Source organism: Hyla sarda, chromosome 5 (assembly GCF_029499605.1).
Source record: "Hyla sarda isolate aHylSar1 chromosome 5, aHylSar1.hap1, whole genome shotgun sequence".
In the NCBI taxonomy this organism is placed as follows: domain Eukaryota; kingdom Metazoa; phylum Chordata; class Amphibia; order Anura; family Hylidae; genus Hyla; species Hyla sarda.
Genome location: NC_079193.1, coordinates 36,170,758 through 36,192,859, shown reverse-complemented (window position 1 = coordinate 36,192,859; position 22,102 = coordinate 36,170,758). Strand labels below are relative to the sequence as shown.

Genomic DNA, 22,102 nt, shown 5'->3' with positions numbered 1-22,102 from the left:
CGGCTAAGGAGACGCCATCATCAGTCCAGTTCATTGTCCCTGTTCGGTCATTACACAAGGCACTGACTTGGATTTTGTTACTTTACAGACTTAAGATACTATTCTTTACCATCCAAAAAGATGAAGATTCCGATCATCATTGACTCTACAGTAGATGACAGTGACGAGGAGGAAAAGGTAAAAAAAAAAACAATCTTCTCTTGGTTTCTCCAGACTGAGTGAGTTCCTTTTATTTTTCAGTAAACTAAAGGGCGTTTTTGATTTCAGGTTTTCCCTAATCCCGTGCTGGAAAACAGAGACGTTGAATTTGCCAAAAAATGCACCGAATTTATCAGTGATGTAAGTGGACGGGCTTCTTTTTCTTTCATGTCTGGTGTATTTGCTGCTTATTTAACGTATGTTAATGTTTTGTTTCTTTATAGTTTTTATTTTAGAAATTTTGACAAATACAACACAAGAAACAAAAAAACTAAACAAAAGAAACAAAAACAATACAATTTAGAAAACAAAGCATAGGCTGGGAGACAAAAAGGCACAAGGTTGTCCACAATAAGTACCGTATTTTTCGTCGTATAAGACGCACTTTTTCTTCCCCAAAACTGGGGGGGGGGGGGGGGGGAGTTGGTGTGTCTTATACGGCGAATACCTGCGGCCATCAACGGCCGGGACTTGCGGCTTATACAGGGCATCACCGATCGCGGTGATGCCCTGTATTAACCCTTCAGACGCGGCGATCAAAGCTGACCGCCGCGTCTGAAGCGAAAGTGACACTAACCCGGCTCAGTCGGGCTGTTCGGGACCGCCGCGGTGAAATCGCGGCATCCCGAACAGCTTACAGGACACTGGGAGGGACCTTACCTGCCTCCTCGGTGTCTGCTCCGTGCCGGGATCCCCTGCATGGCCGGCGCTCTCCTTCGACATCATCACGTCGTTGCGCGCACCGTCCCGTCATCCAATAGGAGCGGCGTGCGTAGCGACGTGATGACGGCGACGGAGAGCGAGGATCCCGGGGAAGAAGACATCCAGAGCGTTGGGGACACCACGGGGATGCGGCGACAGCGATGGAGCGACATCCAGGGCAGCGGTGACGGGTCCGGAGCGGCGAGGACAGGTGAGTATTACCTCCTATCCAGTGGTCTTCAACCTGCGGACCTCCAGATGTTGCAAAACTACAACTCCCAGCATGCCCGGACAGCCAACGGCTGTCCGGGCATGCTGGGAGTTGTAGTTTTGCAACATCTGGAGGTCTGCAGGTTGAAGATCACTGTTGGGTGCAGAATCTTTTTTTTCTAGATTTTGCACCTTTAAAATAGGGTGCGTCTTATACGCCGGTGCGTCCTATAGGGCGAAAAATACGGTAATCATACCATTAGGGATTCATGGAACATAGTAAGATAAGGCACATAATTCTATATCCACACGCCAGAATTTCTTATGAGCCTTATGAACTTCAATGGAATTCTGCAGCCCCATTCACACTTTAGCATTTCCACATGGGTCTTTCCACTGCAAAAGTTCCGCATTCTGCATATAGAAAGGTCCTGTCCTAAATGTGTGCACAATTCTTTTTTTTTTCCGCGCAAAATGCAGAATTCATGCAGGTTCCGCACAAAGTTTAACATGAATGAAAAGCACCTTTTTCCATGCACTGAAAATACACACAGAATTTCCACATAAATTCCACGTGAATTCTGCAGAAATTCCGCATCGGCATCCTTTGGCCGGAATTCCACATCTTTATGTGGAAATTCCGAGGTGTGAACATGTTGAGATTTAGAAGGAACAACCAACATGGGGGGAGATTTATCAAAAGTTGCCCAGTTGCCCATAGCAACCAATCAGCTCGCTTCTTTCATTTTTAACAAGGCCTCTGAAAAATGAAAGAAGCAATCTGATTGGTTGCTATGGGCAACTGGGCAACTTTTCCTCTGCACAGGTTTTGATAAATCTCCCCCATGGAGATATTGTCAAGGCCAAGGCTATGGAAAGTGTAATGCTGGGTTCACACCATGAAATTTATGAGTGGAATTCCTATTTAAAATGTAATTTAAAAATTCTGGTGGGGCAATGGTATTCCACTGCACAGTACACGCTATGGAATTTCAATGGTGGACGTTCTGCCTATGAAATTCTGCTGCCGAATGATTTTGCTTATTATTTCGGCAGAATCCGCTTGGAATACGTTGCTGTCTATGGGGACGGCAATGTACACCGAATCAGTCGGTGCTGGCCATACTCAGAATCTCCATCCAGAATGTTTCCATTTGGACATTTCGTAGAGTGAATCTAGCCTAAAGGGAGTGTTGGTAACTGGGCCATAGAGCCCAAAAATGCCCAATGACTTTCTTACCGGATAATAAGACACTAGTGTTATATATGTTTTGTGTTGTCTTTGTTGCCTTTTTCTGGATCAACACAGTAAGGATATAGGTTGAACTTGATGGATTGTTGTCTTTTTTTTCAACCTTATGAACTATGAAACGAAAGTATGTGAGGGCCTTAATTTTATATTGCGGCCTGAAAGCTTCAAGTTATGAAGGAATTATTATTTGAAGGGAATATATTACATATATTTTTTTTGTACTGATTTAAGATTTTAAGTTTTTATGTTCCGATTGTAATTTTTTTTTTTGTACATTATTATGGGGGCAGCCATGTTACCCGAGCAGTTTTTAACAGCATTTAGAGATATGCTTTACAGCAGGACGCATTAACATGGACAACAATAGACAGGATCTGTCCCGTTGATATGAAAGTGAAAGGTATCTGGGAGTGCTAGGTGACCTCTGCAAAGGTCATTCCATAGGGAGGGAGAGGCTTAGCTGCGAGCAACAGCTATTGTGTGTACCTCTGTTATCAATACACTGGTGTTATCTTTCGTGATATGCCAGTCTGTGATGATAAGGAGGAGACTGCTGGGAAGTGATTTGTACAGAACAGGACATCTCAGCTTAGGTTTAGGCCTAGAGGCCAGAATGGAGGCTGCAAAAAATCTGAAATGATTTCAGAATTGTTTTAATATATATATATATATATATATATATATATATATATATATATATATATATATAGATATATAGATATATATATATAGATTGTTAAATTCAAAAAGCATTATCAAAAATTCTTAAAAACACGTTTAACATACAAGCTTGATTTTTTTTTATTTTTTTTATTCTGGTGATACATTCCCTTTAAAAATGTACTACTTAAGACATTGTTTCCCAACCAGGGTGCCTCCAGCTGGGAGTTGTAGTTTTGCAACAGCTGGAGGCACTCTGGTTGGGGAAAAACTGCTTTACTAAGCTCATAGTGACATTGGATAGCAATCCCTACTGGGGACAAATGTGAACAGTTGCAGCACTATGTATTATGGTATATTATAGGCTATAGACTGCCCTTCATTGTCTCTACAGTCTTTTTGCTACAAGAAGTAGGACATTAAAGGGATACGGGTTTAGAAAACCAAGGACCCTATCAGGGACATTCTTAGCTATTGCAGGGTGGGTCCTCATTTGGGACCATAATGACTGAGTTTAGTTACAAAGAGTCTCTGTCTGGTGGACCTCCTATTTCTATGCATTTAGCCAACTGACTATTTATTTCAATGGACATTGTGCAATGATTCATTTTCCCTGCAGTGGCACTGCAGCAGAACTGAGCTGGGGCCCCTTTTCTGGAGATCACTGGGGGTCCCAAAGGTCAGACCCCCACCAAGATTAGACACCTATCCCTTTAGATGCTGGAATACCCCTTTAAAGGGGTACTCCGGCGCTTAGACATCTTATAGTGGTTAAGTTGTCTAAGGCTGCAGTACTCCTTTAAGGCCTCAAAACGCATTAGCAAAAAGTAGGCCGAACCTGTCAATTTTGGTGGCACTGTCTGAGTAATGTGTCCTGACTCATCCCTTTAAGATTTAATATAAGCTTGGAATGGTTATATTTAATGTGGTATCTCATCCATAGCTACAGCCCATAAGTCTATTCCTTCAAGGTCGAGCTGCGTCTCTTCTCTCAGACAATATATAAAGTCTTGACAAGCTGCCAGGCTATGGAAAGAGCATCTAAACTACTTTGTAACCTTATATTTCTCTTTTTATTCCTGTGTCAATGGAAATTCTATATAGGAGAGCACTGTGAGCCCTCAACAGGGAATTGCTTCTCTGGCCGTATTAATGTAATGCAACATCAGTAATTAACAGCTGAATGGATGTAACAATGTGACAGTGTAAGTCTTTACATGTCTCTCTGAAGCCACCTATAGTCAGCTGCCCTGGAAGTCAATGCCAAACCCATTACAGAGTCGTGAACACGATGAGCAATTTTAGCTAAGAGAATTAATTTGCATATCTTTTCCCAGAAAGCATTGCCTATAAGATTTCCCACAACAGCTGGTAGTCTCCTCAAGGAGAAATGATACCCCAAGAGCGATGTCTTTACATAGTAGCAATGCAATACGCCATTTGGTTTATCTGCTCATCATTGGACTGTATATAATGGAGCAATTCTCGGCCTTTTGGCTAAGATCAAGTGTAGTATCTGTTCTTATCAGTCTTTCATGCCGGTGTGCAGTAACGCCGGTATGGGGCTGGTGGGGATGGGTGCTGCATGGTAGGGAGCAGGTGTACCAGGGCTTTCCGGGGCTGGTTCTGAGGAATCAGCTCGACGGCTGCCCTGATGTGACCTGTTCCCTCCGGGTCTCGCCATGAGGCTGAGAGGGTCTAGAGCCGAGGTACTTTTGTGCCTCGGGGAGTGGTGACCCCGAGGTGCCGAAACTCACTGGGAGGATAGGCTCACTGAGTTGAAGCACGGGCACCATAATCTCTTCACCTTGTGGCACTCACCTCTTGATTCCCGGCCTTCTGGTTAGGATCAGAGAAATATTTATAGATCCGGCCGGATGTCCGGGCAGTATATCTACACACATTCACTTATTTATTTCTTTTTTGTCTCACTGTGTCACTTTTTGCGTGTTGTGTGTTCACAAGATTTGTCAGGATGCGGTAGCCCTTCTGGGTGTCCCTCCTGGTGGTCTAGGGGAGGTGTGTGTGTGGCCATTAGGTTCCGCACCTCCCTGCAAACACCCCGGGTACTCCTCCTTTGGCAGGGTACCTACCGTAATCGGCTCTGCGGGCAGATACCTTGGCTAACGCCAAGGGGGATGCCGGGAGCATTTGTGGTCCCCTAGTAGCTTCGGCGAAAAGGGACATAGAACCTGGAACCTCGCAGGTACCTTTTGGTCCGGAGGCGAAGGGTAAGGTTTGTTGGGGGGCCTCTCTCCTATCGGAGAAGGGCTTGCGATAGACCGCATCCTTTGTGCAAGTTTTTTTAGTGTAACACGTTTGCACTTTTTCTTGCACTTTGGGTGAATCGAAAGCACGTTCCTCGGCTTAAAAAAAAAAAAAAAAAAAAAAATGGAGCAATTAAAGGACAACAGGATTAAAGGGGTACTCCGGTGGAAAACTATTTTTTCGAAATGAACTGGTGCCAGAAAGTTAAACAGATTTGTAAATTACTTCGATTAAAAAATCTTAAAAGGGGTACTCCGGTGGAAAACTTTTTTTTATTTTAATTTTTTTTAAATCAACTGATGCCAGAAAGTTAATCAGATTTGTAAATTACTTCTATTAAAAAAATCTTAATCCTTCCAGTACTTATTAGTGGCTGTATACTACAGAGGAAATTCTTTTCATTTTGAATTTCTTTCCAGCCTGACCACAGTGCTTTCTGCTGACACCTCTGTCCATGTCAGGAACTGTCCAGAGCAGGAGAAAATCACCATAGCAAACTTATGCTGCTCTGGACAGTTCCTAAAATGGACAGCGGTGTCAGCAGAGAGCACTGTGGTCGTGACAGAAAAGAAATCCCAAAAGAAAAGAATTTCCTCTGTAGTATACAGCCGCTAATAAGTACCGGAAGGAATAATATTTTTTTAATAGAAGTAATTTACAAATCTGTTTAACTTTCTGGCACCAGTTGATTTAAAAAAAAAAAAGTCTTCCACCGGAGTTCCCCTTTAATCCTTCTAGTACTTATCAGCTGCTGTATGCTCCAGAGGAAGTTCTTTTCTTTTTTCATTTCTTTTCTATCTGACCACAGTGCTCTCTGCTGACACCTCTGTCCATGTTAGGAACTGTCCAGAGCAGGAGAGGTTTGCTATGGGGATTTGCTCCTGCAAAAGAAAAGAACTTGCTCTGTAGTATACAGCAGCTGATAAGTACTGGAAGGATTAAGATTTTTAAATAGAAGTAATTTACAAATCTTTTTAACTTTCGGGCACCAGTTGATTTAAAAAAAAAAAAAATGTTTTCCACCGGAGAATCCCCTTTAAGACAGGGGAGAAAAGTTATTTAAGCTTGACTTCTCTGGAGATTAGAGGATATGATGGAGGTTACTGAGTAATTGTAGTTAGATAAAGGGCACCCCCTTCTATGAGCACATGTGTTATATCAAGTTCTTTCCAATATGGCTGCCATTACAGGAGTTATCCGCCAGCTTTCTGGAAGACAATTGTTGTGACGAGATTGTGAGATCACTGTATTCATCATTAGACAGGTTTGCCTTTCAGGGGTCTGGGAAAGTTAGATGGACCCAACAGACAGTACAAAGAAATAACACAGTATAGAAAAAAGTCATCTTATATTTTGTCTTAAAGGGGTCCTCCACCCCAAGACGTCTTATCCCCTATCTAAAGGATAGGGGATAATATGTCTGATCGCGGGGGTCCCGCCACTGGGGACTCCCGTCATCTCGGCTGCGGCACCCCAGACATCCGGTGCACGGAGCGAACTTCGCTCTCTTTGACTGGAGATTCGGGTCCAGAGGCTTGTGACGTCATAGCCACGCCCCTTGTGAAGTCACGACCATGCCCCTCAATGCAAGTCTATGGGAGGGGGCGTGACAGCGTCACGCCCCCTCCCATAGACTTGCATTGAGGGGGCATAGTTGTGATGTCACGAGGGGTGTGGCCGTGATGTCACAAGCCTCTGGCTCCGCATGAGTACCCCTTTAAGGATTTTGACATTTGGGAGCTGGAGATTTTTCCACTATTTTGAACATATTTTTAAATAACTTTTAAATAATGTTTTTTGTTTTTGTTTTTTGTTTAATGACATTGGTTGTCCAGGGCTAGAAAAACATTGCTGCTTTCTTTCAAAAACAGCCCCACACCTACATCATAGCATCATTCACTTCAGTGAAGCTGTAGATCAGTGGTCTTCAACCTGCGGACCTCCAGATGTTTCAAAACTACAACTCCCAGCATGCCCGGACAGCCGATGGCTGTCCGGGCATGCTGGGAGTTGTAGTTTTGCAACATCTGGAGGTCCGCAGGTTGAAGACCACTGGTGTAGATGGTGTTGCACCAAAATTGCAGCCATGTTTTTCCAACCCATGAAAACCCCTTTAACCTTTTGGTGCTCGGTTATTTAAAGGGGTACTTTGGAGGAAATACATTTTTTTTTTTTTTAAATCATCAGGTGCCAGAAAATTATACAGATTTATAAATGTCTTCTATTCAAAAATTGTCATCCTTCCAGTACTTATCAGCTGCTGTATACTACACAGGACGTTGTGTAGTTCTTTCCAGTCTGACCACACTGCTCTCTGTCCGTGTCAGGAACTGTGCGGAGCAGGAGCAAATCCCCATAGCAAACCTCTCCTGCTCTGGACAGTTCCTGACACAGACAGAGGTGTCAGCAGAGAGCACTGTGGTCAAACTGGAAAGAACTACACAACTCCCTGTGGAGCATACAGCAGCTTATAAGTACTGGAAGGATTAAGATCTTTGAATAGAAGTAATTTACAAATCTGTATAACTTTCTGGCACCTGTTGATTTTGAGTTTTTTTTTCTTCTTTTCCTCCAGAGTACCCCTTTTTACCCCTTGGGTAAATGCTCTATGATGACAACCACACTCCTGCAATGGCCATGACCAGAGACCGCTCTAACCAAGATGTATGTCTACTAAGATGCTAAAGGGACTTCTTGAGAGTTTTATTTTCATACTCGTAGCAGCACCCAAGTAGTATAAAATAATGGAGGGTGTTCCCTTTGTTTCACTCTCAGCGGTCAAGGAATCACAAATCGCATTGATTTCTATGTGACATATACATTAATTCTGTATGTAGTTACCTGTGCTATACTTCTTACGCCATAGACAGAAATGACAACACTGCCATCTTCAGGCCATAGAAAGATGTAGGACTAAGTTATAAAGTAAACATGGGCTAAAAAGTATAAAAATACCATAAATGCTCCAATTATTAAACTACCGTATTTTTCGCCGTATAAGAAGCACTTTTTCTTCCCCAAAACGGGGGGGAAAAAGTTGGTGCGTCTCATACGGCGCATACACACCCCTATCGCGGCGGTCCATCAACGGCCGGGACCCGCGGCTAATACAGGACATCACCGATCGCGGTGATGCTCTGTATTAACCCTTCAGACGCGGCGATCAAAGCTGACCGCCGCGTCTGAAGCGAAAATAACACTAACCCGGCTGTTCGGGACCGCCGAAGTGATATCGTGGAGTCCCGAACAGCTTACAGGACACCGGGAGGGACCTTACCTGCCTCCTCGGTGTCTGCTCCGTGCCGGGATCCCCTGCATGGCCGGCGCTCTCCTTCGACGTCATCATGTCGTCGCGCACGCCGTCCCGTCATCCAATAGGAGCGGCGTGCGTAGCGACGTGATGACTGCGACGGAGAGCGTGGATCCCGGGGGAAGAAGACATCCGGAGCGTCGTGGACACCACGGGGACGCGGCGACAGCGATGGAGCGACATCCAGGGCAGCGGTGACAGTCCGGAGCGGCGGGGACACGTGCGTATTACCTCCGCTACCAGTGGTTTTCAACCTGCGGACATCCAGATGTTGCAAAACTACAACTCCCAGCATGCTGGGAGTTGTAGTTTTGCAACATCTGGAGGTCCGCAGGTTGAAGATCACTGTTGGGTTCAGAATCTTTTTTTTCTAGATTTTGCACCTTTAAAATTGGGTGCGTCTTATATGCCGGTGCGTCCTATAGGGTGAAAAATACAGTATATGAAAGGCTCCTTTCACACTACCATTTTTACCCGGTAGGTGACGTCCGTTAGGAAGATAGCGCGAGAAAAATTTGTACTTGCGACGCGTTTTTCTCCCGGTATCTTCAGCCGCAATAACGGGAGTTATAACGGGCGTTAGAGGAATCCCATTCATGTGAATGAGATCCTCTTTTCCGGTTATGACTCCCGTTAGTCTCCGTTACAATAACGGACATTAAAGGGGTACTCCAGCTCTAAGACATCTTATCCCCTATTCAAAGGATAGGGGATAAGATGTCTGATTGTGGGGGTCCCGCCGCTGGGGACCCCCGTCATCTCTGATGCAGCACCCACCTGTCTCAGCTGCACGCAGCGATGATCGCTCCGTGTCTGAAGCCTCATGACCATGGGGCCGGAGTATCGTGATGTCATGACTCCACCCCATTGTGCCATCACGCACCCTCCCATACGCTTGCATTGAGGGGGTGGGTCGTGATGCCCCCTCCCATAGGCTTGCATTGAGGGTGCAGTGTGTGACGCTCCCACCCATAGGCTTGCATTGAGGGGGGGGGGGGGGCGTGATTTCACACGGGGGTGGAGTTGTGACGTCGCGACACTCCGGCCCCGTGGTTGTGAGGCTTCAGACACGGAGCGATCATTGCTTCATGCAGCTGAGACAGGTGGGTGCTGCATGAGAGATTGTGGGGGTCCCCAGCGGCGGGACCCCCACGATCAGACATCTTATCTCCCATCCCTTGGATAGGGGATAAGATGTCTTAGGGCCGGAGTACCCCTTTAAGGGCGGTCAAAGTAAAAAAAAATAATAAAAAAATAAAAAAGAGCCCTTAACGTCCGTTTGTAACGGAGCCACATTCATAGTGTGAAAGTGGCCTTATATGTGTACATTAACACGTCCTGTGTTTGCTGCAGATTTAATGCAGTGTTCGGTCTTTTAGTTTCCTTGATTTACACTGCATAAAATCCGCAGCAAACATGGTACCTGTAAAGGAGCATCGTTTTTAAAATAAATATTTTATATTTTAATATATCTCCTTTAGATAATTTCTTTTGTTACTATGTCCAACTATTTTTCTAAAAAGAGAGCAAGGAATTTTGGGTAAAGGGGTATGAAGTATTTTGGGGATACCTTTTAGATACTATACTTAAAATACTAAGTTTTTGGAAATATTTAATTATAAGAAGGTCAAGAATCCTTTTTTTTATAAAGTGTGTTATTTAAATTTTTTTCATGAAATAATATGTAATTTAAAATTTTCATTGAAGAAAGTTTAAGTGAAGTTTCTCTATATTTGTTGCACAAAATCTCGTTTAGAAAATCTATTTTTTAATATCTTATTAGGGAAATCTGAGTCAATAGAAATAGTCCCACATTAAACATGCTCTAATGTTGGTTAGTCTCTTGCTCTGGAGGCCCTGGCATGCCTGTGTATTGCATGAACAGGTTATTGATTTTCAGTGTAATGCCTCATGTCACCTGTGGTGGCGCTGCAGGTATATTAAATGCTTACTGCTGGATTCCCTTATAGATTACAGATGATTGATGGGGGTTCCAGATGTAGGACAATCTGTCATACTTGTATTGTCATTTGATATTCCAATCTACTGACCACAATTAATTAAATTATTTTTTATGAGACCTGTATTTCTTTTAACATAAATGTGAGGGAGGATAAATCTATGTCTAGAAATGGTGCTGATTAAACAATTTCCTCCAGTTGTGTAGATTTCCCATATTTAACAGGGAACAAGCCATCTCCAGCAGGTTTCCATTATTTGTGTTTAAAATAACATTGTTTAGAGTGAATTGACTTAATGGCTTTGGTTTTACAGATCACCTATAAAGAGGGGTACAAAAAATCCAAGGGCAAAACTGAGTTTGTTCCCGACACTGCTCAAGTGAAAGCTGTCACAGATTCCATATCCGAGGTAAGATTCATTAAACAACTCTGTGTGTTGTGCTAAGGCTCTGTGTACTGCGGTAAGGCTCTGTGTGCGCTGCGGTAAGGCTCTGTGTGTTGCGGTAGGGCTCTGTGTGTTGCGGTAAGGCTCTGTGCGCTGCAGTAAGACTCTGTATCTTGTGGTAAGGCTCTGTCTGAGCTGCAGTACGGCTCTGTGTGTGCTCTGATAAGGCTCTGTGATTCTGCGGTAAGGCTCTGCGTGTTGCAGTAAGGCTCTGTGTGTGCTGTGATAAGGCTCTGTGTTTCTGCGGTAAGGCTCTGTGAGTTGCGGTAAGGCTCTGTGAGTTGCAGTAAGGCTCTGTGTGTGCTGTGATAAGTCTCTGTGTGGTCTGTCATAAGGCTTTATGTTTCTGCGGTAAGGCTCTGTGTGTGCTGTGATAAGGCTCTGTCTGCGCTGCAGTAAGGCTCTGTATGTGTGCTGTGATAAGGCTCTGTGTTTCTGCGGTAAGGCTCTGTGTGTTGCAGTAAGGCTCTGTGTGTGTGCTGTAATAAGGCTCTGTGTTTCTGTGGTAAGGCTCTGTGTGTTGCAGTAAGGCTCTGTGTGTGCTGTGATAAGGCTCTGTGTTTCTGCGGTAAGGCTCTGTGTGTTGCAGTAAGGCTCTGTGTGTGTGCTTTGATAAGGCTCTGTATTTCTACGGTAAGGCTCTGTGTGTGCTGTGATAAGGCTCTGCGTTTCTGCGGTAAGGCTCTGTGTGTTGCAGTAAGGCTCTGTGTGTGTGCTGTGATAAGGCTCTGTGTTTCTGCGGTAAGGCTCTGTGTGTTGCAGTAAGGCTCTGTGTGTTGCAGTAAGGCTCTGTGTGTGTGCTGTAATAAGGCTCTGTGTTTCTGTGGTAAGGCTCTGTGTGTTGCAGTAAGGCTCTGTGTGTGCTGTGATAAGGCTCTGTGTTTCTGCGGTAAGGCTCTGTGTGTTGCAGTAAGGCTCTGTGTGTGTGCTTTGATAAGGCTCTGTATTTCTACGGTAAGGCTCTGTGTGCGCTGTGATAAGGCTCTGCGTTTCTGCGGTAAGGCTCTGTGTGTTGCAGTAAGGCTCTGTGTGTGTGCTGTGATAAGGCTCTGTGTTTCTACGGTAAGGATCTGTGTGTTGCAGTAAGGCTCTGTGTGTGTGCTGTGATAAGGCTCTGCGTTTCTGCGCAAAGGCTCTGTGTGTTACAGTAAGGCTCTGTGTGTGTGCTGTGATAAGGCTCTGTGTTTCTACGGTAAGGCTCTGTGTGTTGCAGTAAGGCTCTGTGTGTGTGCTGTGATAAGGCTCTGTATTTCTACGGTAAGGCTCTGTGTGTTGCAGTAAGGCTCTGTGTGTGTGCTGTGATAAGGCTCTGTGTTTCTACGGTAAGGCTCTGTGTGTTGCAGTAAGGCTCTGTGTGTGTGCTGTGATAAGGCTCTGTATTTCTGCGGTAAGGCTCTGTGTGTTGCAGTAAGGCTCTGTGTGTGTGCTTTGATAAGGCTCTGTGTTTCTGCGGTAAGACTGTGTGTGTGAAATTTAAAAAATTAAGGAAACTTTGAAAATAGCATTTATTTAAAGGGGATGTCTGGGAAGAATTTTTTTTTTTGCATATTTGGCAAGGGAGAGGTGATTAAAAAAAGGAATCTACACTTACCTTACTCACTCCTGTGTCCCCCGTCCACCAATGCAGCACTTCGGAGTTTGGTGATGTGATGTCACACAGCACAGCAATGTCCCTTCTCATCTGCTGATTGGCTGAGCAGGAGTGTGACATCACGTCCCTGAACTTGGAAGCCCCGCACAGCGGGAACTGAAGATCCATTCTACCGGTGGTGGAGCAGGAGTGAGGAAAGTAAGTGTGGGTTCTTTTCTTTTACTGCCCCCTCTCTGGCTAAGAAAATGTTGTGTCCAGACATATGGGCCCATGGTTTTTGCGTACAACTTCTATGTAGATCTTATATGTCTTAATGGTTACAGACTACAAACAAACTCTGTGTAGTCAGATCCTACCAAATGCATGTTATCTATCTCCTATCTCTCTCTCCACTCTCATCTATCTATCTATCTCATATCTATTTATCTATCTATCAAGTAAATAGGATGCAGCACACCAACGAGATGCAATTCAGAAGAAATTTATTCCATGATGTACACATAGACTAACCTTCACGCCACCATCCTATCTCCTATCTATCAATCAATCAATCAATCTATCTCATATCTATCTATCTATCTATCTATCTATCTATCTATCTATCTTGTGGAGTACTGACAGACATGTGTGTAGGAAGAATTGCCTTATACCCAATAAAAGATATACGGTAACTCTGTTGATATATGTAGTCAGCTGCTCGGCACGCCAGCACCGGGCACGTATAAGCCCACACACAGGACAACATGGCGCACGTAGCCCCAGCAGTCACGTTCTGCTGATTTATGCCCAACAACTGCAGATATATCCAGCAATACTTATCTCTCTGTTCCACATTTTAATGACATTTCACACAGGGACCAGGAATCGATTTCCAGGCTTGACTGTTATAGATGGGGACTGTTTTATTACTGTACCCAGAAAACCCTACTCCATGAATGCAACATGATGGTGAAACATGGAGGGTTGTATGTGACCATGGTTCATGCTGACAGTAGAAATTGGAAACCTTTCATCTGTTCTGTTATTGTCTCCTTTTTGACACATAGATCCTTCTTACCCTTGTATACTGTACTTGGAGAATTGAACAATATGTTAGGCAGTGGTGTGCATACAGCAGAGAGGACTTACTTAGCAAAACCCAAAGTGGAGCCCTCTGCTGGCATGGCTGTGAGCCATAGAACCCTATAAATCATGTAGAGGCCCAAAGAATGGTATTCTCCTCACTGCATTTCTATCACTTGAAGAGGAGGGTCACATCCTTTGGCTATTTAGTTTTTATGGACAATTTTTTTGTGTAATTGGTTGTTATAAAATGTTTTGCACTGTTGACTTCCATATCTTGCACCTATTACAATAAATAGTGAACTGCTTGATGCCATTCATTGTTAATTGTCTCAGAGGGGCTCCTTGATCATTCAGTCCATCTGACAGAATTGACAGTTAACAGCACTGAGTAGCTTACTATGTATTGTAATATATGCAAGCTACAGAAAACCTGTAAAAAGGCTACTTTTAAGTAGTGTACCTCTTTGTGATAGATCATTTACTGCTGTACATGCCTCTATAATAAAAGTGATGGCTTTTTAGAAACTGAAAAATAATTCCCATTTTGAGATTAGCATTCTAGGAAGTGCACATAAGTGACACAAAACCCTCTATGCGACTTTTTAACAATTAGTGTAAAACAAAACAAAACTGTCAAATTAAACTTAAAACCAGATTTTGCACTGACAGAACAGATGCAGAACACTGTTTTGCTTTACTACAATTATAATACGTGTGGTCCTCCTCCTATCTGTGTTTTGTTTACTGCTCACTGTCCCTCAGAGAGATCTTCACCTAACACATAGTATCTCTTAAAAGGCTTCTGAAGCTCTGTGCATAGGCATTTATAGTGGCTCTGACATCACCCTTATACTGCCTCCTGATTGACTGGGAGGGCTGTTTGAAAGGCATTATGGGATTCCCTGAGGTCATGTGACCCCTCCTCCTTCTTCTTTCTCCTTTCTGTGGCTTTTTTAGCAGGTGCTGCCGAACCGAACAGCCCAAAGTTCAACTAAACTCTGGTTCTACTGGTTCAGTGCACTCATCTCGATCAATGGGGGAGATTTATCAAGACCAGTGCAGAGGAAACGTTGCCTAGTTGCCCATAGCAACCATTCAGATCACTTCTTTCATTTTTCAGAGGCCTTGTTAAAAATGAAAGAAGCTATCTGATTGGTTGCTGGACAACTTTTCCTCTGGACAGGTTTAGATAAATCAAAGGTAAATAAAGCATCTAGCTGCCATTTTTTGTGTTTTTTTGTCTCTGCCTCACAGTTTTCAGATTGGGGTCTGTGAATTTTTTTTTAATAGTTTGTAGAAGATGTTGTACACCACAAAACTGTTGGGCGGTAAGGACGTAGGCGCTTTTTACACCATGTTTTTTCACTGTATACAAAACTGCAGTTGACATAGTATTATGCCAGTATATAAGACCAAGTAGAGTGAGCCAACAAGTTTTTGGAGGAGAAGTTACACCTATGACTGTGTTCACAAATAACCTACCCACCAAACATGTGTTACGTTCTCTTCTAGACAAAGTACAAGGAAGCCGGCAAGAAAGAATTATCCAACTCCCTGTACAAGATGATGCCAGCGACATTAGACACAGTGTTTGCTAAACAAGTGACGCAGCTTCAGAGTGAGGTACGGTCAATAAGTTATAATAAAATAATAATAAATATACCTATTATTAGAGAATATTAACATTTGCCTAATAATTATATTATTTTGAGTTTTATTTTAACTCTTGGCCAACAAGTCGAGCGGCAGCATTCGACCCTGGCAGGCACCTTGCAATGTAAGTCAATTTAGCGAATGTTGTCTTTCAGTGACAGAAGGAGCTTTGTTAGAGAAGGCTGCTGACTGCACGGTGAGCCAAGTTTCTACGACAACGCCCAGGAATCAGGCTTTACACTAGTTATAAATATTGGCCCTATAAGCGAAGTGTCTGTTTTGACCATTTACTATTTAGTGTTTGAAAACAAGTTATTTTACAAGTTCTTGTGATCAATTACTGTTTTTTGTTACTGGTTAACTGGTGTTTTGCAAAACTTATGAAAAATAGTGTAAAAAAATAAAATAATCTTATTATATTTAATTTTTCCATTTGGACAACCCCTACATACTGTATGTAAGACCTCCTCCCCCAAATAGGATCAGTTGATGGGGGTGGCTGGTTAGTGCTCATTTCCCATTGATCATGTTACAGATTGAATGATTTGTGTTAGATTGTCAGCCTACAAACCAAGAGAGAAAATCCTCAGAATTTACTTCTCATGTTGACGCACTCTTAGACCATCCAGATATGCTCCGGGGGAAGATTCTGTCTAAGCCAAGGACCACTTCAACATACACAGCAATACACATCTGTGCAGTTTCCGCAAAAAGAATGAATATGTTTAGGCTACATTCACACTATGGAATTCCATCTGTTGCGGGCACCGACTGAATCAGTCAGCGCTAAGACCATCTCCATAGACAGCAATGTATTGAACAGTGCAGCAGAATTCCATCGAAAACAATGGAAGGCTGCTGTACTGGAATTTTCTAGCAACTTTTACAATAAAGATCCCCTTAAAGGGGTACTCCTGTGGAAAACTTTTTTTTTTAAATCAACTGGTACCAGAAAGTTAAACAGATTAGTAAATGACTTCTATTAAAAAATCTTAATCCTTCCAGTACTTATTAGCTACTGAATACTACAGAGGAAATTATTTTCTTTTTGGAACACAGTGCTCTCTGCTGAATCACAAGCACAGTGCTCTCTGCTGACATCTATGTCCATTTTAGGAATTGTCCAGAGTAGAAGAAAATACCCATAGCAAACATATGCTGCTCTGGACACTATGGGTATTTTCTTCTACTCTGGACAGTTCTTAAATGGACAGAGGTGTCAGCAGAGAGCACTGTGGTCATGATGTCAGCAGAGAGCACTGTGCTCCAAAAAGAAAAGAATTTCCTCTGTAGTATTCAGCAGCTAATAAGTACTAGAAGGATTAAGATTTTTTAATTGAATTAATTTACAAATCTGTTTAACTTTCTGGCACCAGTTGATTTAAAAAAAAAAAAAAAAAGTTTTCCACTGGAGTACCCCTTTAAAGAGGATTTCAGGATTTTTTCAATCTTTGAATGTTCCATAGGGGCAGTAAAGTAAGTCTAGTTACTAATATACTTTGCTAACCTGTGTTTGGTGCCTGGTATCACATTTCTTTGTCTTTCTTTTACCCAAAAGTTCATTTTCTGCCGCCTCCAAAATAATTGTAGACTCAGACCTTTCCCAGCATGCTGTGCGGCCCGAGGCATTACATCACAAGTCAGGTGCTGAAAGGGGGCTTGGCTGCATTGTCTGTTGTATGTGAAGCCGGCCCTCTGATGACGTTACCACCGCGTGTATTCATCATCACACAAATCCACAGCTTGTGTCAGGTTGTGCTGTGCTGCAATGGGTGGGGCGAGCGATGTGTACAAAGGATCCTGGAGATTGTAGTCTGATGGAGGCCAGCGGAACAGGAAGTAGCTAGTTCCCAAAAACAAGCCAGCAGGGTGAAGGGGGACACAGTGGCGGGAACCCAGCGATCAGACATCTTATCTCCTATCTTTTGGATGGGGATAAAATGTCTAGTGGCAGAGTACCCCTTTAATTACTAAAGTCCCTTAATGTTGGATAACCCTTTTAAAAGGCGTATTCCGGCATTAGACATCTTATCCCATATCCAAAGGAAAGGGGGGTTAGATGTCTGATCGTGGGGGACCTGCCGATGGGACCTCCCGGCGATCTCCTTGCAGCACCCAGCATTCTGTGCCGGGCGCTGCTCCCAAGACGGAGACGTGACGTCACACCATGCCCCCTCATTATGTCACACCATGCCCACTCTATTCATGTCTATGGGAGGGGGCGTGAATGCCCCCATAGACATAAATGGAGGGGGTGTGACGTTACTTCACTTCTCTGTCTCGGCAGCAGCACCCGGCACAGAATAAGGGGTGCTGCACGGAGATTGCGGGGGGAGGGGGGGTCCCAGGGGCGGGTCCCCCGCGATCAGACATCTTATCCTCTATCATTTAAAGGGGTACTGTGCCCCTAGACAGCTTATCCCCTATGCAAAGGATAGGGGATAAGATGTCTGATCGTGGGGGTCCCGCTGCTGGGGTCCCCGCGATCTCTCCTGCAGCACTCCCATATATAAGCAGCCCGGAGCTATGTTTGCTCCGTGGCTGATGACGGCTGATGCAGGGGCCAGGGTATCGTGATGTCATGGCCGTGCCCCCTTGTGATGTCACGCTCCACCCCCTCAATGCAAGTCTATGTGAGGGGGCCGGGCTGTGATGTCCCGATACCCTGGTCCATCAGCCGCAGAGCAAACATAGCTCTGTGCTACTGATACACGGGGTGCTGCAGGAGAGATCGCGGGGGTCCCCAGCTGGGGGATCCCTGCGATCAGACATCTTATCCCCCATCCTTTGGATAAGGGATAAGATGTCTAGGGGCAGAGTACCCCTTTAAGGTCATTTCTGGCTACCTGGGACCAAAGCCCAAAACGCGAGGTGGATACTCTTTACCTTAGCTGCTCTTCATGCTTTTCATTCTGTCTTCTGCATCATGAATGATTTTTCTTAAAGCGTGTTCTGGGCCTTCATGGTATTTTAGAGAAATCAGCACATCCCAGTCACACCAGTCTCCAACTCTGCTCTCCGGGTTTACCAAGAACTTGGATGAGTCTCTAATCTGCCCGAATATACAAGGTAAATTGGTTCCTTGTGATGAATGACAGCAGATGCTTCCTCCTGCAATCCGACACTGCGTCTTCCCTTCTAAATGCGACATTAATTTACTGAGTTGGTGGAAAACGTGGCAGTCACATTTCATGGGAATAGACATCTGCTGGAGAAAAATTAACCACAGACAACTACATCGATAAAAGAAACACTTTTTATTGTCATCGTAAAAATGAAATATACTTTGGCAACATTAATATTTTCTCTGCCATAAATAACTCTATTTTATTTTGTTCTGCGCGGCCATTCAATTACTCATATATTAGATACAGTATTTCTTATTTCACACCCAAATGACATCATTGAAATAAATTTAATGTACGCGTAGAAAGTCTCGACGGGTAAAATCGTTTTCCCACAGTCTATTAAATTATTTATTACCCTTGATGCACTGAAGCGTTACCGTTACACTAAGAGTATACAGGCTCTTGTGCATTGTTGGACTGTACTCTAGGACAGTATATGGATGGCAGGGGGTACAGTGAACTAACATATGGGTGCATTATAGAGCAAATTATATTATTATTAATAATAATTATACTATAGTAGGGATCTGACATCCAGTACCCTCGCTGACCAGCTGCTTAAGAGGGCGCTAAAGGTCACATCAAAGCCTCGTTAGGGTTCACAGAAGCTTGTACCTTAATTAATTACCACATTTATAGGAGCGGGAGTGCAAGGTACTATGTCATTGCCCCATTCAATTCAATGCAGCAACCAGCATCAACGTTACTAGACGGTGGACAATGCAGAAAACATGCAGCAATTGCACGAGCGCCACAGTCTCTTTAAGCAGCTGATTGATCAACCAATCACCATGAATCTGGCTTCTCTAAGGGATTAAGGGATTAGGTGTCATCACTGGGATAAAACCACATTTGGCTTTATATTTTGGCTCCTGGAGAAGAAATGTAGTATATATGGCAGCCATTCAAATAAATGGTCGACCATGTTCTGGTTCATATAGTGGATCGCCAGAATTAGCGCCACTTTTGTCTTCTGGACACTTTTGGTATTGTAGCTTGGCCCCATTTACTTGATTGTAGACTAAAAGGTTTCTATTCTTATACCATCCCTATAAAAGGAGTTCTCCGCTTTGGACAATCTCTATTTATAAGAGTTCCTTAACAATATGCAGAGGACATGATGACCCCTGCTGGGACTCTCAACGATCAGTAGTGCTGCTCGCGAATAATCGCAATGCGAATTTTATTAGCGTATATCGCATATTCGCGAATTCGTGAATATTCGCGAATTCGCGAATATTCGCGAATATAGCACTATATATTCGTAATTACGAATATTCGTTTTTTTTAAATTTTTTTTTTTTTATCACAGTACACATCACAGTGATCACCCCTCTCTGCTTCCAGCTTGTGTGGAGTAATGAAAGCTCTAATACTATTGTGTGAGACTGGTGTGCGAATTTTCGCATATGCGAAAAGTTGTTTATGCTAATATTCGCATATGCGAATTTCCGATATGTTAATTTTTATCTATGCTAATTTTCGCATACGTGAATTTTTGTATATGCGAAAATAAACGCGAATATTGCGAATATGCGAATTTAGCGAATATATGACGAATATTCGTCCATGTATTCGCGAATATTCGCGAATTCGAATATGGCCTATGCCGCTCAACACTAACGATCAGCTGTAATGTGTGGGGAAACCTGGCAGCAAGTGTTCCATTTCCCTGCAGTACAAGCACAGGAGAGATTAAAGCGGAACTACGCTCCTAGACATCTTATTGAGGGATCTTATAGGGGATAAGATGTCTGATCACGGGCGTCCCACCGCTGGGGACACCCGCGATCTCCGGGCTGCACCCGATGTTCGTTTAGAGCTTCGGGTTCAGCTCCAGAGGCTCGTGACATCATGGCCACGTCCCCTCAATGCAAGTCTATGGGAGGGGGCGTGACGTCCGTCACGCCCCCTCCCATAGACTTGCATTGAGGGGGCATGACTGTGATGTCACAAGCTGGGCGTGGCTTTGACGTCACGAGCCCCGCCCCGCATTGCCCGTCATCCTGCACGGAGCCAAGTTCACTCCATGCACCAGATGTCTGGGGTGCTGCAGCTGAGATCGGGGGGGAGGGGGGCGGGACGGGGCGGGACCCCCAATTACACTTTACTGATTCTAATTAAAGGGAACCTGTCAGATCCCCTAACCCCTATAAGCACTTCCCAGTACCTTGTAGATGTCGGGCACAGCATTTGGACGCTGTGCCCATTAGATCCTCTGCTCTCAGAAGTCTCTAGTAGGGGCTTGTATTGCTCTCCTGCCGCGCCAATCGTGCATGTGTAGGGAGGTTAGGTATATAGCCAAGAGATTGGAGTGTTAGTAAATATTATACTGTGAAATTGTTCTAATAACAAATGTCACATGATTCATATTAATGGAGTGTGGCAATAAGAAACTTTGTAAATCCCTTATTTTCTTGCCTTATTGTTAACCATCAATGGATAAGTGGTCACTTATGTTCATTATTGAAATCAATAGAAGTTAAAGGGGCACTCTGGTGGATTTTTTTTTTTTTTTATCAACTGGTGCCAGAAAGTTAAACAGATTTGTAAACTACTTCTTTTAAAAAATCTTAATCCTTCCAGTACTTATCAGCTGCTGTATACTCCAGAGAAAGTTGTGTAGTTCTTTCCAGCCTGACCGCAGTGCTCTCTGCTGACACCTCTGTCCATGTCAGGAACTGTCCAGAGCAGGATAGGTTTGCTATGGGGATTTGCTCCTGTTCTTGACAGTTCCTGATATGTCAGCAGAGAGCACTGTGGTCAGACTGAAAAGAAATTCAAAAAGAAAAGAACTTCCTGTGGAGCATACAGCAGCTGATATGTACTGGAAGGATTAAGATTTCTAAATAGAAGTGATTTACATATCTGTATAACTTTCTGGCACTAGTGGATTTAAAAAATTTTTTTTTCCATCGGAGTGCCCCTTTAAGAATGAAGTGATCTGAAACAAGCTCTATATCCAATAGCGAACAAAGCATTTCTTTTTCTAAATACTTTAACTTTTTTGGGCAATCCTCAAAATTGACTTGTCATATTCTGTTTTTGTCTTCACAACAGTGTATGGATGCCTCAGTTGGATAACATAGTTATTTCTTGCAGGTTTTTTACAAGCAAAAACATGACGCCGAAAAGGGAAAATCTACTTATGCTCAAATGCTGGAGCCTCCCGACATCAAACATGCGATGGAAGTCAACAAACACCAGAGCAATGTGAGTAATATGCAGCTTCCTTCACCGAGGTGTTGTCATTGATCATATATGCCAGAGGTCCCCAACCCGGTCCTCCAGGTCCACCAACAGTCCATGATTTTATGTTTTTTCTGTTCAAGGAAGTAACTGAAAACCCCGGAATGTTGGTGGGCCTCGAGGACTGGGTTAGGGACCACAGATATATGTCACCAATGTCGGATAGGTGGGAGCTGATCTGTGAGATTCCCATTGGCACATTTTATCTTAAAGTGGTACTCCAGTGGAAAATACTTTTTTTTTTTATCAACTGATGCCAGAAAGTTATACAGATTTGTATATTAATTATTTTAAAATCTTAATCCTTCCAGTACTTATCAGCTGCTGTATGCTCCACAGGAAGTTATTTTCTTTTTGAATTTCTTTTCTTTCTCTCCACAGTGCTCTCTGCTGACACCTCTGTCTGTGTC

The 22,102-nt window shown here is 43.6% G+C and overlaps 2 protein-coding genes and 1 non-coding gene across 10 annotated transcripts in view; all 3 read left to right on the top strand.

Moving 5' to 3' along the window:
- Window positions 1–22,102, top strand: part of LOC130273067 (LIM zinc-binding domain-containing Nebulette) — a 271,910-nt gene that overhangs the window by 176,922 nt on the left and 72,886 nt on the right. The gene's annotated exons all lie outside the window — the stretch shown is intronic.
- Window positions 1–22,102, top strand: part of LOC130273066 (nebulette-like) — a 110,425-nt gene that overhangs the window by 29,100 nt on the left and 59,223 nt on the right. For all 7 annotated transcript variants that reach the window (XM_056519251.1, XM_056519253.1, XM_056519254.1 and 4 more), the window contains 5 exons: window positions 89–177; window positions 268–339; window positions 10,875–10,970; window positions 15,175–15,285; window positions 21,546–21,656. In XM_056519251.1, coding sequence (XP_056375226.1) covers window positions 89–177; window positions 268–339; window positions 10,875–10,970; window positions 15,175–15,285; window positions 21,546–21,656 — 479 coding nt within the window. The remainder of the gene's footprint in view (window positions 1–88; window positions 178–267; window positions 340–10,874; window positions 10,971–15,174; window positions 15,286–21,545; window positions 21,657–22,102) is intronic.
- LOC130274693 (U2 spliceosomal RNA) lies at window positions 4,500–4,688 on the top strand. Its single transcript, XR_008844435.1, has one exon. It is a non-coding gene; the product is annotated as a U2 spliceosomal RNA (small nuclear RNA).